The 14,907-nt window shown below is 41.2% G+C and overlaps 1 protein-coding gene across 2 annotated transcripts; it reads left to right on the top strand.

Annotated features, from left to right (window-relative positions):
• Positions 1–1,616: 1,616 nt before the first annotated feature.
• On the top strand, positions 1,617–14,783 carry LOC142069721 (uncharacterized). 2 transcript variants are annotated; one of them, XM_075121827.1, is made up of 3 exons: positions 1,617–3,355; positions 12,570–12,716; positions 13,002–14,783. In XM_075121827.1, exons 2-3 carry the CDS (start codon positions 12,572–12,574, stop codon positions 13,577–13,579), a joined length of 723 nt encoding a protein of 240 aa, XP_074977928.1. In that variant the 5' UTR covers positions 1,617–3,355; positions 12,570–12,571; the 3' UTR covers positions 13,580–14,783. The 2 variants fall into 2 exon arrangements, 1 of the variants encoding a protein (XP_074977928.1); XR_012665662.1 differs by lacking the exons at positions 12,570–12,716; positions 13,002–14,783 and adding an exon at positions 5,247–8,092.
• Positions 14,784–14,907: the final 124 nt, after the last annotated feature.

Genomic DNA, 14,907 nt, shown 5'->3' with positions numbered 1-14,907 from the left:
TCCTTAAGTAACATGGAGGAGTTATGCAATGTGAACCTTGGTTTACAAGTCAATTTGAGTTCATTCCATGCCTTTAGGGGTTGGAGTGCACATTTTCAAAGCCAGACTCTCTACCACAACTTGACTCTTTCCCAAGTTAGAAAAAATATGCTTTTGGAACCGGTAATCCTGTTTTCCAGCTGACTCTGATATTATCCCGTAAGGTTCACCATAAACAGCAGTCTGCATAAACATTATCAAAATTAATGATATAGAGAAACATACATAAAAATTGATCAGTTTTCCAGTTCTTGGTACTATTGTAAAGGCATGGACTATCGCAATGCACCATCTTGCAGCCCAAGGCAATTTTCCCTAATTGAGGTAGCAGTAGGTTCACTTTAACAGGCCAGGGCAAAGAGAAGCCAACATATGCTAACAACATAGCATGTCCTATTTTAATAAAATTTCAGGACAGGAACAATTACAACACACAGTTCAGAAGGTCCTCACCTCTGGACCCTCCCATTACCTAAAATTCACAAAACAACATCTCTGAGTCTAGTTAGGCTACTCTGAAGCCAAAGAGAAACCACCACCCACTGCAGCCTACATAGGTTCTACTCCCTTCTGTCTTGCTCAGCTTCCTGATCCTGTATAAATACCCAGCCCTAGGGTGAGGCATGGCCTCCTTGATTACACCCTAGGCTGTCCTTGCTGTAGGCTGGCTGAAGCTACTTGAAAAAGTTCACAATTTCATTATAAAGCATGTTTATTACAGCAGTGACTAAGGATCAACAAAGAATAGGGCCCTGTTGTGCTAGGCAATATACAAACACAGGCTAGTACAGTCCCCATTGACAGACTCAAGGTACATGCTTGTAATTATGCTGGACCCTAAACCTGGAACAGCCTCCTTGTCAACCAATACGTGATTTCTCCGTCCTCTTTTAAATCCTCTTCTTAAATCTTGCCTCTTTTCTTCTCATCAATAAACTTTGTAATCTCCCTTCACCTGAAGTTTTGTTCTTACTTTTCTCTAGAGTTTTGTATTGTGTTTATATTGTAAGCACTCTAGGGCAAGGAATATATATTTGTCTATATAAAACATCATATAAACTAAATGGGCATCTGCTGTGTTTTAACGGAAAACTCAGTGTGTGTGATTTAATGTTATTTGTGTAAACGTCTTATTCCACATAATTGCCTATTTTCCATAATGACAGGTTTCACAGTAACAGCCGTGTTAGTCTGTATTCGCAAAAAGAAAAGGAGTACTTGTGGCACCTTAGAGACTAACCAATTTATTTGAGCATAAGCTTTCGTGAGCTACAGCTCACTTCATCGGATGCATACTGTGGAAAGTATAGAAGATCTTTTTATACACACAAAGCATGAAAAAATGGGTGTTTACCACTACAAAAGGTTTTCTCTTCCCCACCCCACTCTCCTGCTGGTTAGATGAGCTATTACCAGCAGGAGAGTGGGGTGGAGGGAGAGAAAACCTTTTGTAGTGGTAAACACCCATTTTTTCATGCTTTGTGTGTATAAAAAGATCTTCTGTACTTTCCACAGTATGCATCCGATGAAGTGAGCTGTAGCTCACGAAAGCTTATGCTCAAATAAATTGGTTAGTCTCTAAGGTGCCACAAGTACTCCTTTTATTTTCCATAAAGTCTTGATCATACATTGAGATCTTTTCAGGGTTGCAGTGGTAGTAACTAGATAGACATGGGCCTGAATCAAAATCCTAAATCCTAACACTTCCGAAGTTTGAGTAACTGATAATCCATATCAAAATGTCATAGTTTGATTACTGTTAGAAATGCGGTCAATTTCTGGCCTGCCCTTTTGGTTACTTCTAAAAATATCCACTCATGCCTTGATTTTTTGAAAAATGTTTCCTGCTCTTCTTCTGTTTTTTTCATTTCCCCATTTTCTCCATTATTCCTCCCCATCATTTCTCTTCAGTTTCTCCTCTTTTTCTTTATATCTATTTTCTAAACTCAAAACTGGCTTTAAATTTATGCTCTAAGAAAAACTTTGTCTTCTAAATGACATCAGAACAGCTTTAAATATGTTTGAAAAATCTCATCATTCACACACACGAAGTCTCATCTGGAAAAGATGGTTGCATGAAGTCCTAGCACTTGTTCACATGCATGCAGTACATTACCCTCTTCCTCTGCTCAAGCAGATTGGTAAGGTGACAAAATAAAAGTTGTTGCGGGGCTCAAGAGCAGCATGACATTCCCATATAGAGAGCAAATGTCAAAGGCTGAACGTGCCAGCTTGCTTATACAAGTTGTTAATTTCGACAAGAGGGTTCATTCTAAATCAGGGGTCTGGTCCTGCAAACTCTGGGCCTGGTGCTTGCTATCATAAATAGCCCCAAATTCAGTTGTTGATTATGAGTAGTCTCATTGACTTTGCAAAGTCTCACTGACTTCTCCAAAGCTGATTGTGAGGATATTTTAAGCTGAAGGGATACTGTGGAAGACAGCATGAGGGCTCAATTTGTTTGGGAGGTAGGGGAATTGAGCTTCCTCTTGTTAAATATTTACTAGCTGATCCCTTGTTTTCTAGGTTGTATATAGATGAAAGAACTAAGAAGTTTATATATAAGCATAAAGCCATGTCCTCCTACACTACCTGATTTTTGCTTGGGAATGTTTGGGGTACTCCTCAGTGTTAAATCCGTGAAACAAAAGTTGTGGCTTGGCCCTTAAAAACCCATCTTTTGTGTGCTGTGTGTATATATTCTCTGCGTGTCCACATCAATTTACAGGAAACATTTCCCACAAAACTGGGGCATCTGTCTTAAAGCTTCCAAGGGCAATTTCTTTTGGTTTTTAGCCTAATCCCAATGGCCACTACTATACTCTCCAACCTGTGAAATCTATAAATAAAGACATCTGAGGAAAAAAGTAATGGCATCCACTGAACTTCACTAGTTTAGAGGAGTTTTTCTTGGAGGGGCAGAGGGAGAAGAAGATTAATATTTTTTCTAAAAAATAAAGTCTGTCCCATCTAAGCAGCGACACTGACATGTATGGTACCACGTGACTGGCTTCTGGTCATCACTTTGTCACTCTCCTTCCCTCCCTCTCCAACTATTCAGAAAGAACCTATGTAAGCACTTATGCATTCTGCTCCCTCCCACTGCTCTTTACCTTTCCTGCGTTTAGGTTACATGACCCCCAGCAATAAACATCTGGGTTGGTTTTTTTTAATTTATTTTGTTTTTTTTGTTTTTAAAGCCGGCCCAGAACTGGTTTTAGCCTCCCAGACTCAGTTCTCCTGGCTGTTTTCCAGCATCCGATAAGGAAGAAATTGCTTTAAAGATGGCCCAGTACACAAGATTCGATTGTAGATGGTAAGTGAGTTTAACCTTTCTAGCCCCAATTAATTATAATAATAGTTTGCACATCAGAGGACCTCAAAATGCTTCACATACACTAACTAATTAAGCCCCACAACATTTCTGTCGGTTATGGGTAGAGAAGTATTGTCCTAATTTTACAGATGTGGAAACTGAGTCACACAAAGGTGACCCTGACCCTAACTTGTCAGTAGGTCACACAGCAAGTCAGTGGTAGAACTGGAATAGAACTGTGATCTTTGACTCCCAGTGCAGTACTTTAGCCACGAGGCAACCTCTCTTTAAAGAACATATAATCTTTATTGATTATTCAGCATCTGTTGACTGTGTCAAGCCAACTCACATCTCTGTACTAACATTTAATTCTCTTACTCAACTCCTACACTTATTATATTGATTTCTAAAGGGCCTAATATCCTAGCATCCATATTGATTTACCAGCTGGGATTCTAGATGCACAGGGATATTATAGCTTTATGATCACTTTGATTGTTCTTTTTGATCAAATTTTGATCTTGTTAAATACTAACTTAAAATATGTTGTTTTATAAATATTACATCTTGTCTGGCTATACATGTCTCCAAGATGGATGCTGCAGGATCACATTTCTTTAATGGCAGAGTCCCTTTTCTTGTGTAAATTGCCCAAAGGTTGTGGATTACAACTCATGCAGGTACATTTTACAAAAGATACATATGACAGTAGAGTAAGACCTTGAACTCTTTGCACTTTTATGATTTAGTTTTGTAGTAGCCTAGTAAGTGCCAATAGGATTTGAGACCAATTAAATGGTTCAGTTTTGGATCCCCTATTTCCCAACCTTTTTAGCATAGTTGATCCAATAACTGTTACATTGAGCCAGTCTCAATTTCCCCTAAGCATTTTACAGATCCTATTACACACTCAATATCCAAACTCCCATTTTTGTTGCTCAGCTGCCCAGATCTAACAAAACCTGTGGGGCTGATACTTGTAACTCTAAGCTTTGCCCTGTTAGCTTTGTGCCCACCAATTTCCTGAGCAGGGTGAGGAACTTTTGCTAGACATTTGTGATGCTCTGTCCTGGCCAGCCTTATATTCCTCTTTTTATGTCAAGTTTTTGTACCGTACCGGTATTCAGCTGAACTGCTTCCGCAGTAGAATAAACTTTGCTAACAAACAAGTTTAATTTCTTTTGAGTCTTTTGATTTTGGGGTTGCACCTGATGTCCTGCCTTTCTCTCTCATTGGCAGCAGTTACCACTGGGGGTAGGGGATGGGAATAAAGAAACTCATAACCTGGGAGGGTACATAAATCTTGCACTCAGTCCTCTTTGAAGTTGGGAAAAGAGATGCAGGTGTCTGACACAGTCCCTTAACTGGGTCCATAATGGCCTCATTTAGAGTCAGAGCCACTCGGGAAGGACCTGCACTGGCTAAAATATTGATCAAGCGGTAAGAGGATCCTTTTACTTCCTCCACCTGTATGCTGAGACTTAAAGCAACCCTCTTTAACAATTCCTGGTGCACCGTATAGTCATCTGGGGGACGCAATATGCCCCCCGCCCCAAGGAGGCAATATGCCCCCCGCCCCAAGACTGCATCATCAGGGGAGGAGGAAGAGAAGGCTAGCACTGCCTGCGGATGCTGTTCCTTTCTGCAGAGTCCTGTTGAGCAGGCTCTTGGAGTATAGTACCAGGCGCGGTACTGGATTCAGGAAAGGGTGCTGCCTGGTGGGTAGGTGCTTGCATGCCTTTCTGAGGTGACCGAATAGGAGTACCAGGAATATGACCTAGAAATTGTGGGAAAGCCCCACGGATTCCAAAAAGGCCACTGGACAGGCATGCTCTTCTCCCCTGAACCTCATGACCACTTGGCTAACCACTCAATGGTACTCCTGTGATAGGATCCATGGAAGGCTGGAAACATTTGGAGGAGGGGTAGCAAGAGCAGCTCTGAGGATGGAAAATGTAGGACCCGACCTTGGATTTGGAAGACAACATCTCTCAATAAGCTGACCAGAGTTGCAGTTCCAGATGATACCAGCGACTGGTGTGGAGGTAGAGAAGCCCACAGAGAAGCGAACATTGCAGGTTTCCCCTCTGAGGGTACTGAATGGCGAGCTGTCAGGGGTATATGAGGCTGGCCTGGTACCAAGCATTGTAGTGATCTTGCAGGTTCTCCCATGTCCGCCAGTACCAATAGTGTCAACTCTTGCATTGCCGGGGATACCAGCACCAACAGGGTCAGGAAGTCCCTGGCACCTGAAAACATCTCCAGTGTGACCGGTACCAAGGTGGTGTTGGTATGGTGTGGTGCTTCCAATGTGGAGGGAGCTCCTTCTGGCTCTGGACTTGATGGCATCTGGGCAATGGTGCCATCTTCTGCAGCACCAAAGCAGAGGCGTACTTGGGCTTAGGCCACACTCTACTCTTATCCCTATGCCTAGCAAAGTTCAGTGCTGGGTATCTCCCCATTTTGGCAGTCTGCTTCTTATGCCTCTTTTTAGGCACTGGAGATGGTGAGCTGTGTCGGAACTCAGGTACAGTAGGAGGTGTGCTCCTGATCCATGCTGAGTCACTCTGTGATGATTTTGACCGACCTGGCTCAGATGGAAGTCTCAAGTCTGCCTCCATGAGTAGAAACTTTAGTCTGGCTTCACCGTCTATGCAAGGCTTAAAAGTCCTTAGAAATTTGGTAAAACTCTCCAATATGAGCTTCCCTGACGCACATCAAGCAACTTGAGTATGGATTGCTCACGGTCATCATGACTTCACTGAAGGAAATGCAGGGCTTGAAGCCCGGTGACCAAGGACTGGGAGTCAACCAGAACCATGAGTTGGCTTAAAAAAAAATCTAACTAAATACTAATTATATACAATAAAAAAGAACACACTCCACTGAGAGAACTTGCAAATGCAAGAAAAGCAGTTCCAGCGACTGTCACAGGTGGGCTGCTCTCTTCTCACTTCTCCTGCTTTTCAGAGAAGGGGCAGGGGGTTCAGGGTCAGCTGGGCCTTTTATATTGATGCTAGCGGCGTGCAGCAGCAGAGGGCACTTGAGCCATCCTGACGGATACCGTTGACAGAAAAAAAATTCTGGCAACTGTGCATAGGTGTGTGCACACCAAGAGTGGAATACACATGTGCAATCACTCAAAGAAGAACTTTTACTTTCTTCTTTCATTTTGGTAAATAAAACCTACTTTAGTAGCAATGATCTATCTCCTCTTCATCAAGGTACTAAGCTTTTTTTTATTTAAAAAAAAAGTGCTCTAAAAGGCTATTTAATACAATCTGTATAAATTAGCCATAGGATAGATAGGAGGGAAAATAGAGGCACAGAGAGGTGAAGTGACTGGCTCAAGGTTACATAGCAGGCTAGTGGCAGAGCCAAATATGGAACCCACGTTTCCTGACCCCTGTGCTAGTGCCCTATCCACTGAACTATGTTGCCTCTCCAGTTGTTGTTATGTTATGGTAAAAATGTATATTCTACAACTGGGGCTCCTTTGTGCTGGGTACTGTACATACTATACAACTCCTGCCCCTGTTTAATTACGATGATTTTCAGTCAGACTTGCAGAGAGCCCACAGGATGGAGACTTGTTGAAAGTACATAACTACAAGCTAATGGCTAATGATTCCATTTAATTATGACTCGTGCTGTCTCTGGACCACTCAGCATTTAACAGAAAGGACCTTTTGATCGTTACAAAAAATGACTTGGAGTTTTGTGCATGACCTTGAGCAGGCATTAGCCAAATTTATTTGGCTAATTGCTTGGCAATAGTTTCACTAGGCTTGCATGATTTAGAACCTGCTTCTTTCCATAGTGGGGTTCCTCAGGGATCTGTATTATGTTGTCTGCTATGCATTTACATGATCCCTCCTTGTTTCATTATATGGAAACCTGAAATACACTTCCATTATGGACAGGTGAAGCTGGTTGAGCTGCAAAATCCAGTTGTTTATGCTGAGTCTTGAACCATTTAGCATATGGGTGGGGAATAACATTTGTTCCTGCCTCGTCTCTAGAAAGCAGGAGAATTGAGAAGAGAGCAGTGCCATTTATTCCCTCTCACATACTGGCTTTTTGCACTTCTTTAAATGTTTGCCCGTCTATAGTCTGTCTAGACTGCTATTCATCCAGAGCACAGCAGCAAGTCTGTTAACAGGCACATTACAGTTCCAACATATTCAAATCTGCAATCCTTACACTCATTCCCTTCTAAGTTTTGATTTGATTTTGAAATTCTAATTTTAACTTCTAAGACCTTTAAGGGAGTAGCTCCATCCTGTTTGGGAGATCTTATTTTCCCCTATATTCACAACCATCCACTAAGTTCTGAATCTGATGGGAACTCAGTGATTAGTACAACCCTGAGACTGTGAGAGGTTTGTGCCCCCTCTCCCCGCATTTAATCCCCTCATCTGTGGAACAAGCTTTCTGCTACTCTCCCCATTTATATCCCATTTCTAGTTGACATCCATCTTTCACATACTTGTAAAGAACAACCTCTTTGCTACTAAATTTAATTGTTTATTTGCTCATTTTGTATATTGTTTTGCTGCACTGGACCCAAGGATATTTTCCTGAGGGATGCTTTATAAAAACAACTTTGTCCAGTCTTGACTCCCAATTGTCTGTTCTAACTGCTAAACACACTATTTATTTGGGTTGCGATAAGGAAAAGCTGAAAAGACAGCTAGAGAAAACAAAGTATCCAGGTTCATAATGTAGATATTTAGAATGCCAGTTATAAGTAAATATTGTGATGCAGTAAATAGTCTGTGTGAGGGGTTCCCAGAACTTCTTAGTGTGGTCCACACTTGAATAGAATGTCTTGAGGATCACTTCTCCTCCCATTCTTCTTCATAAATAATCCCTGTGGTAACTACAGCAATGGCTTACATGAAAAAGTATTGATAAATAAATAAATATTAATTTTTTTTCTATTAGTCCCTTTAATTAAGTCTAGCAGTTGTGTAACCCTTCTGCTAGCCATCAGCAGCAGCTGTAAAAGCCAGGTTCCATGCTGTCTAGAGGTCCTTTTTAAGATACACAAAATGGTAAGCTTGTGCCTCCATCTCAAACCTTATCTACTGCCAGGTTTTAGGAACTTACAATTTTAACCGCCCCAGTCACCTTTACACCTATTTCTTCCTCACTTGCAAGCATTCAGGAGTCCCTGGGCAGTGTAGATACACCCTAAGGGCTTGGCTACGCTTGCAGATGTAGAGCGTTGGGAGTTAAACCAGCCTTTGGAGACGGCAGCAGGGAAAACACAGTGTGTTTACACTGTCAGCTGCAAGCGCACTGGCATGGCCACATTAACAGCTCTTGCAATGTCACGAAGAGCAGTGCATTGTGGTAGCTATCCCAGTGGGCAAGTGGCTGCAGCGTGCTTTTCAAATGGGGGGGCGGTGGAGTGTGACAGGGAGTGTGTTGTGTGTATGTGGGAGTAGAGACACTGTGTTTTGGGTGGCAGAGAGTGCGTCAGCATGCTGTCTTGTAAGTTCAGACAGCAGCAGGCCCCCCTCGTCCCCGCCTCTCTCTCTTACACACACACTCACAGCAGCAGCATTCCACAGTAATGGGTTGCTTTGTCCTGGAGCGGATAAGCAGCCGGCTGTCAGAAACGGAGCTTTGAAAGGGGATATCTGCATATCTGCAGCTGAGTTCAAAACAATGACAAGAGTGGCCACTTGACTTCAGGGGATTATGGGACATTTCCGGAGGCCAATCACAGCGCAGTAATGCAACATGTCATCCACACTGACACCCAGGCATTTCAGCCGGGGCGCAGCAAGCTTTATGCTTCTCTTGGAGGTGGATTACCAGGAGCGCTCCAGCTGCAGAGTCCAGGCGCTCTAAGTACCTTGCCAGGGTGGACACCTCAGGAGTTAGGGCGCCCGGGGCTGATTTAATGCACTCTAACTTGCAAGTGTAGCCAAGCCCTAAGTCTCTGCATTCATGGTTGGGGAACACTAGGCCGTATCATAAGTGGGTGAAACATACACACCATTGCAACCTTTTCTGTTATAAAACAAGGAGCTCCAAAACCAGATCTACAGAAAAAAGGATTAAATGTAGCCAACACCTTTTCATTTAAACTATCATTTTGAAGCTACAAAATAATATGCATCCTTCTTTTTAAAGCACTGTAAAAATGCAGAAATTGATTACTATATTAATGAGCTAGCATTATATGTGTCAAGTTATTCTGCATCATAAAGGGTAGCGGTGTGTACTTTTTGTAGGGCATATTGCTCTCTGAATTTTCTACAGTAAGCATTTAGGTCCCCAGTTCAAGAAAGCATCCCTACTGAGCAAAGCACTTTAGTCCATCTTTAAAGTTAAACATGGGCTTCTGAACAGGGATGGACTTAAGCATATTTTTAAATGCTTTCCTGAACTGAAGCCCTAGACCTGGTCTACACCTAAAACTTGAGTTGACCTAACTGCATCGCTCAGGGCTCAGAAAAATTTCAGGCACTGTACAACACAGTTAGGGTGTCTTAACCCCCACTGTAGATGTAGCTGGGTTGACACAAGAATTAGTCTGTTGACCTAACTGCCGCATCATCAAGAGGTGGATTTATTATGGTGATGGAAAAACCACTTCAATCACTGTAGTAAATGTCTATGCTACAGCGCTGCAGCTGAGCAACTATAGCATTTGTAATGTAGGCATACCCACAGAAAGTCATATAGCACATCTCATCCTTCAGTCCTCTCTAAGGCAAAACTCTCCATGAAGTCAATGGGAATTTGGCCTGAGTAAGGTCAGCAGGATTTGGAGCACAGTGGGTTAAATTCTGCTCCCAAATACATAAATATACCCCCAAAATGAGTTGCATCTGTGCAAATGAGAGCAGAATTTGACCTTGTGGATTTTAAAAGCTGCAGTACACTGATTTCAATGGGACTACCTACCTGCTTACAATGATGTTTCTACCTAAGTGCTTTGCTGGATTAGGTTTTAAGAGCCTAATTCATTTCTCTTTGTAGCTAAATTAACCCCTTTAATAGGAATTAATGTCGATTGTTTTACTGAAGTAGCCTCCCTGTCTCTCAATGGGTTCACAAACTGCATCTTGCTGCTTCTTTGGCTGAAATGCTGTCACTTTTCCAAGCTTTTGATATTTATTGCACTAGTTTTTTGGAGGAGAGAATGCAAAAACTGTACCTTGTTTCTGTCTGACGGGCATGAAGGCTAGTTTGAAAAGACATCACTGCTTTTGGATCTTTTAATGGGAGAAAAAAGAATTCACTCTAGTAAAACTAATGTCCAGTAAACTTAGAATAAATGAAAGGAAAACATTTTTCACCTCTCATAGGCCTGGGGAACACACTGCCCCAGGTGGTTAGTTAAATTCTGTGGCTGGATAGTTTTATGGCTAATAATAACATCTGCAGTTACTGTACACAGCACCTGCCAAGATAAGGATAATTAAATCTCATTCTTTCAGGACATAAACTAATCTCCACAGAAATCAGGTGGGAATTTTTTCTCGCAATTATGTATTAGGTGCAACAGTGCACATCTGCTTAGGTTCATTATAGGTTTTTCACTTTCTTTTGAAGCATCTGGTCCTGAACATTGCTGGTAACAAGTGAATAAATGTGATGGATCTTGTATTTTGGTCTCCTTAGTGGAAACCTTAGAAGACCCCCAAAACTTTTGTTAATTTCACAGCAACCAATCCATCTTTGTATATTGTCAGTCATGGAATGTTACTTTATTCTGGCTTCCTGAAGTAAGCTCCTTGCTCAAAAAAGGCTTACCCCCCAGCCTGGCTACAGGCAAATGCAGACCTATTCTGAAGGTGTAGGGAACTAAGACAGATCCTGTACAACTAAGACAGATCCTGTATTTAAATACAAAATAAAAAAAATCCAGGGAAACTAGTGTAACTCTAATGGTATTACCCCTGATTTACACTGGTATACATGAGAGATGAACTAGGTCCATGGTTTTTAGCTCAAAGCACGTTTGTGTCAACACATCAGTGCACAGTGCCAGCTGGTTGTGTACCTCACAGAGTCTTCACCATCATGGCCGAGGCCACCTTACCAGCCACCTGTGGGCTGCGCAGGGCCATGTGCCGCCATGAGCTGCACAAGCAGCCTGGCCCCAGAGGTGGTGGTGGCGGCTGCTGCTGTGCTGCCTCCTTCCCTTCACTTAGGATTGCCACCTTTTCCACAGATCAAAAACCCCAGACATCAGCGCTTGTCAATGGCACCTGGACTGTCCGGATGAAAACTGGATGGGTGGCAACCCTTCATTGGCCATAACCAGGGTGGATAAAAAATCAATATTTTTTTTAAATTAGATTTTTTGGTAGGTTTTTTCCTCAGAAAGCATTTTATCTAAAGATAGTTTTAATTAATATACATTATAGCTCAAAGAGATTTCATCATGGAATAGGGATTATAAATTCTAATGCTCTAGCATGAGACAATATATTCATGTAATGTTTAAGAAAAGTTTTATAAATGAGTCCCAAGAGTTCATGGATTAGGGACCCTATTTTATGAGGTTCCAGGGGTTTCTGTATAGATTATTTAGGTTAATCTTTCTATCTACCCAATGGGGCTCAGTCTAGAACAGTGGTTCTCAAACTCGGGGCCAGACCTGCGGACACGGCAGGTAAACAAACCGGCTCAACCCGCCAGGGGCTTTCCCTGAACAAGCAGCGCCCCTAGTTTGAGAACCACTAGCCTAGAAGATACCATCAGAGATCCTTAGTTTTGCAGTTCTCAAACTGTGGATTTGTGTCTCCAGAGATAACATGCTTATTAACAGCGAAAATCTTTTAAAATAAATAAATAATACATAGAGGTGAGAAATAACAGACCTTAACCCTATTGTCCCTCTGCAAATTTGTGTACACAGAGTCAATCCCTTACCTCTCTCTAAAAGTGCAACATTTCAAAAAGTTCAATGAATAGAAGATTGTTGGGGGTGGAATAGATCTGGACAAGGAGAAGAAGTCTGGTGATAAATGTGAGAAGGGAGAGACAGGCAGTAGAAACAAAATTGAAACTGTTTGGGCAGCATATTCGAGAAGTCTTGAGGTCTTTTTGAGTCTAGCCTTCATTGATTTGAGATCTACCACACCATTCTCTCACTAGAAGGGAAAACCTATCATGGCAGCAGGCCGTAAAAGAGACCCAGTTTGGGAATATTTTAATAAAGTTTCTCTACCTGTGGGTAAGACAGGCATGCGTGCAAAATGCAAACAGTGCAACAGAGAAATGCAAGGCCTCGTTGAACGAATGAAACAACATCATGAGAAGTGTTCCTTCTCAGGAGGAAGCTGCGTTGAAGAGGATGAAAGGAACATGTCTGAACATGCAAGATCTCCAGGTTGGTAAACTTTTTTTATTTCATACTTCTTTCTTACAAACTTCCTGTCTTCCTTCTAAACTATTCTTGAATTCTCATGTTTGAGCAAAAAATATAGTTGTTACTCTATGGTAATATCATTTTAGATGCAGTTGTGATAAAAAAATAAATAGCTGAAATAGGCAGATCTTCCTTTTACAATTTTACCTTTAAAGCAGTACAGCGTGTCAGTGAATGCAATGAGTAATACTAAATGAGCAGTGTGGTAATAATAATTAAATAACTGCATTGACTTATTTTGTTTAGGAGAATCCATCCTCAGAATACAGGATTCTGAAGACTATCCACCTTCAAGATCACCATCATTTTCTATAGTTTCAGAGTTATCTGCCAATGATAGTGTTTCAGTCACATCATGTATGTCACATAGCCACAGTTTATCACTTATAGCAAAAAGAAAAAAAAATCTCCATCATCCAAGAACAACCATAGATAAGTTTGTAATAAGAACCAGCAGATTACGAAAAGAGGTAATTGATAAAAAAAATGCCCGGTTTGTTTATGCAACAAACTCTCCATTCTGGATGATTGAGAACCCACACTTAATTAACATGGTTTGGTCATTAAGACCAGGATACAGTCCACCCAACAGAGCAGATGTCACCGGCAAATTGCTGGATAAAGTGTATGAGAGAGAAACTGAGCAGTGTGCAAAAGGTCTAGAGGGTGAAATTGTTAACTTGAGTCTTGATGGGTGGAGCAATGTCCACAATGATCCTGTTGGATGTGCTTGTGTGACAACAGAAGAGGGGTTTCAGAGTAGCAGCTGCGTTAGTCTGTATTCGCAAAAAGAAAAGGAGTACTTGTGGCACCTTAGAGACTAACCAATTTATTTGAGCATGAGCTCAAATAAAGCTCAACAGAAGAGGGGAATGTCTTCCTTACAGAAACAATTGATACATCAGGAAATGCACACACAGCAGAATACTTACAAGAAGTAGCAGTAAAAGCTACAACAAACTGTGAAAAAAAATTGAAATGTCTAGTACGCAGCCAGGTCACAGACAATGCTGCAAATGTATCGAGGATGAGAAAAAATTTAGAAGAGAGTCCCAAACTAACAGCTTACGGTTGCAGTGCTCATTTGATGCACCTCCTAGCCAAAGACTTCAGTGTTCCAGAAATAAAGACTAATGTTGTTGAAATTGCAAAATACTTCCGTAACAACCACTTTGCAGCAGCTGTTCTGAAAAAAGTGGGAGCAACCAAGCTAACTCTCCCACAAGACATGCGATGGAACTCAGTAGTGGACTGTTTTGAGCACTATATCAAGAACTAGCCTAATCTGATGACAGTTTGTGAACAAAATCATGAAAAAATAGATGGCCCTGACCCAGCCAATGTTCTCAACATTGGGCTTCAGAGAAATGTTGAACACATGCCGAGTACCCTGAAGCCTATTTCTGTAGCCCTGAACAAAATGCAGGGAAATAGCTCTTTTATTGCTGACCCTGTAAAAAATTTGGAAGGAACTGAGTGAGATCTTAAAAAGAGAAATACGCAATGACAGACTTAAATTACAAGCATTAAAAAAACGAATGGGACAAGCACTATCTCCAGCTCATTTTCTTGCAAATATTCAATACTCGATACCAGTAAAATCTTAACTGCTGAAGAAGAGGAGTTGGCTAGGACATGGACATCCAGCAACCATCCCTCCATAATGCCAACTATAATAAACTTCAAAGCTAAGGGTGAACCATTCAAGAAATATATGTTTGCTGATGATGTTTTAAAGAAAGTCACACCAGTGAACTGGTGGAAGTCACTTAAGCACTTGGATTCAGAGATTGTTGAAGTGATAATCTCACTTTTAACAGCAGTAGCTTCTTTTGCTGTTGTAGGGAGAATATTTTCTTCCTTTGGACTAATTCATTCCAAATTGAGAAATCATTTGGGACCTGAAAAAGCAGGAAAGCTTGTTTTTCTTTTCTAGATTATGAACAAACAGGAAAATGAAGGTGAAGACGACTGAGTTAGCTGCAGAAGCCAATATTTTAAGTTTCTCATGTTGACCTGGCTGACATAGTCGATTTAATATTTGTTGTTTTTTTTTAATATTTCATTTAACTCTTTGAGTTAAGAACAATTTTAACAAAAACAAACCTGATTTTAAAAAACTTGAATGTTTAATGAAATTCAAAAATTCTTA

Source organism: Caretta caretta, chromosome 1 (genome assembly GCF_965140235.1).
Source record: "Caretta caretta isolate rCarCar2 chromosome 1, rCarCar1.hap1, whole genome shotgun sequence".
In the NCBI taxonomy this organism is placed as follows: domain Eukaryota; kingdom Metazoa; phylum Chordata; order Testudines; family Cheloniidae; genus Caretta; species Caretta caretta.
Note: the sequence above shows the minus strand (reverse complement) of the source record. Positions and strands in the feature narration are given on the sequence as shown.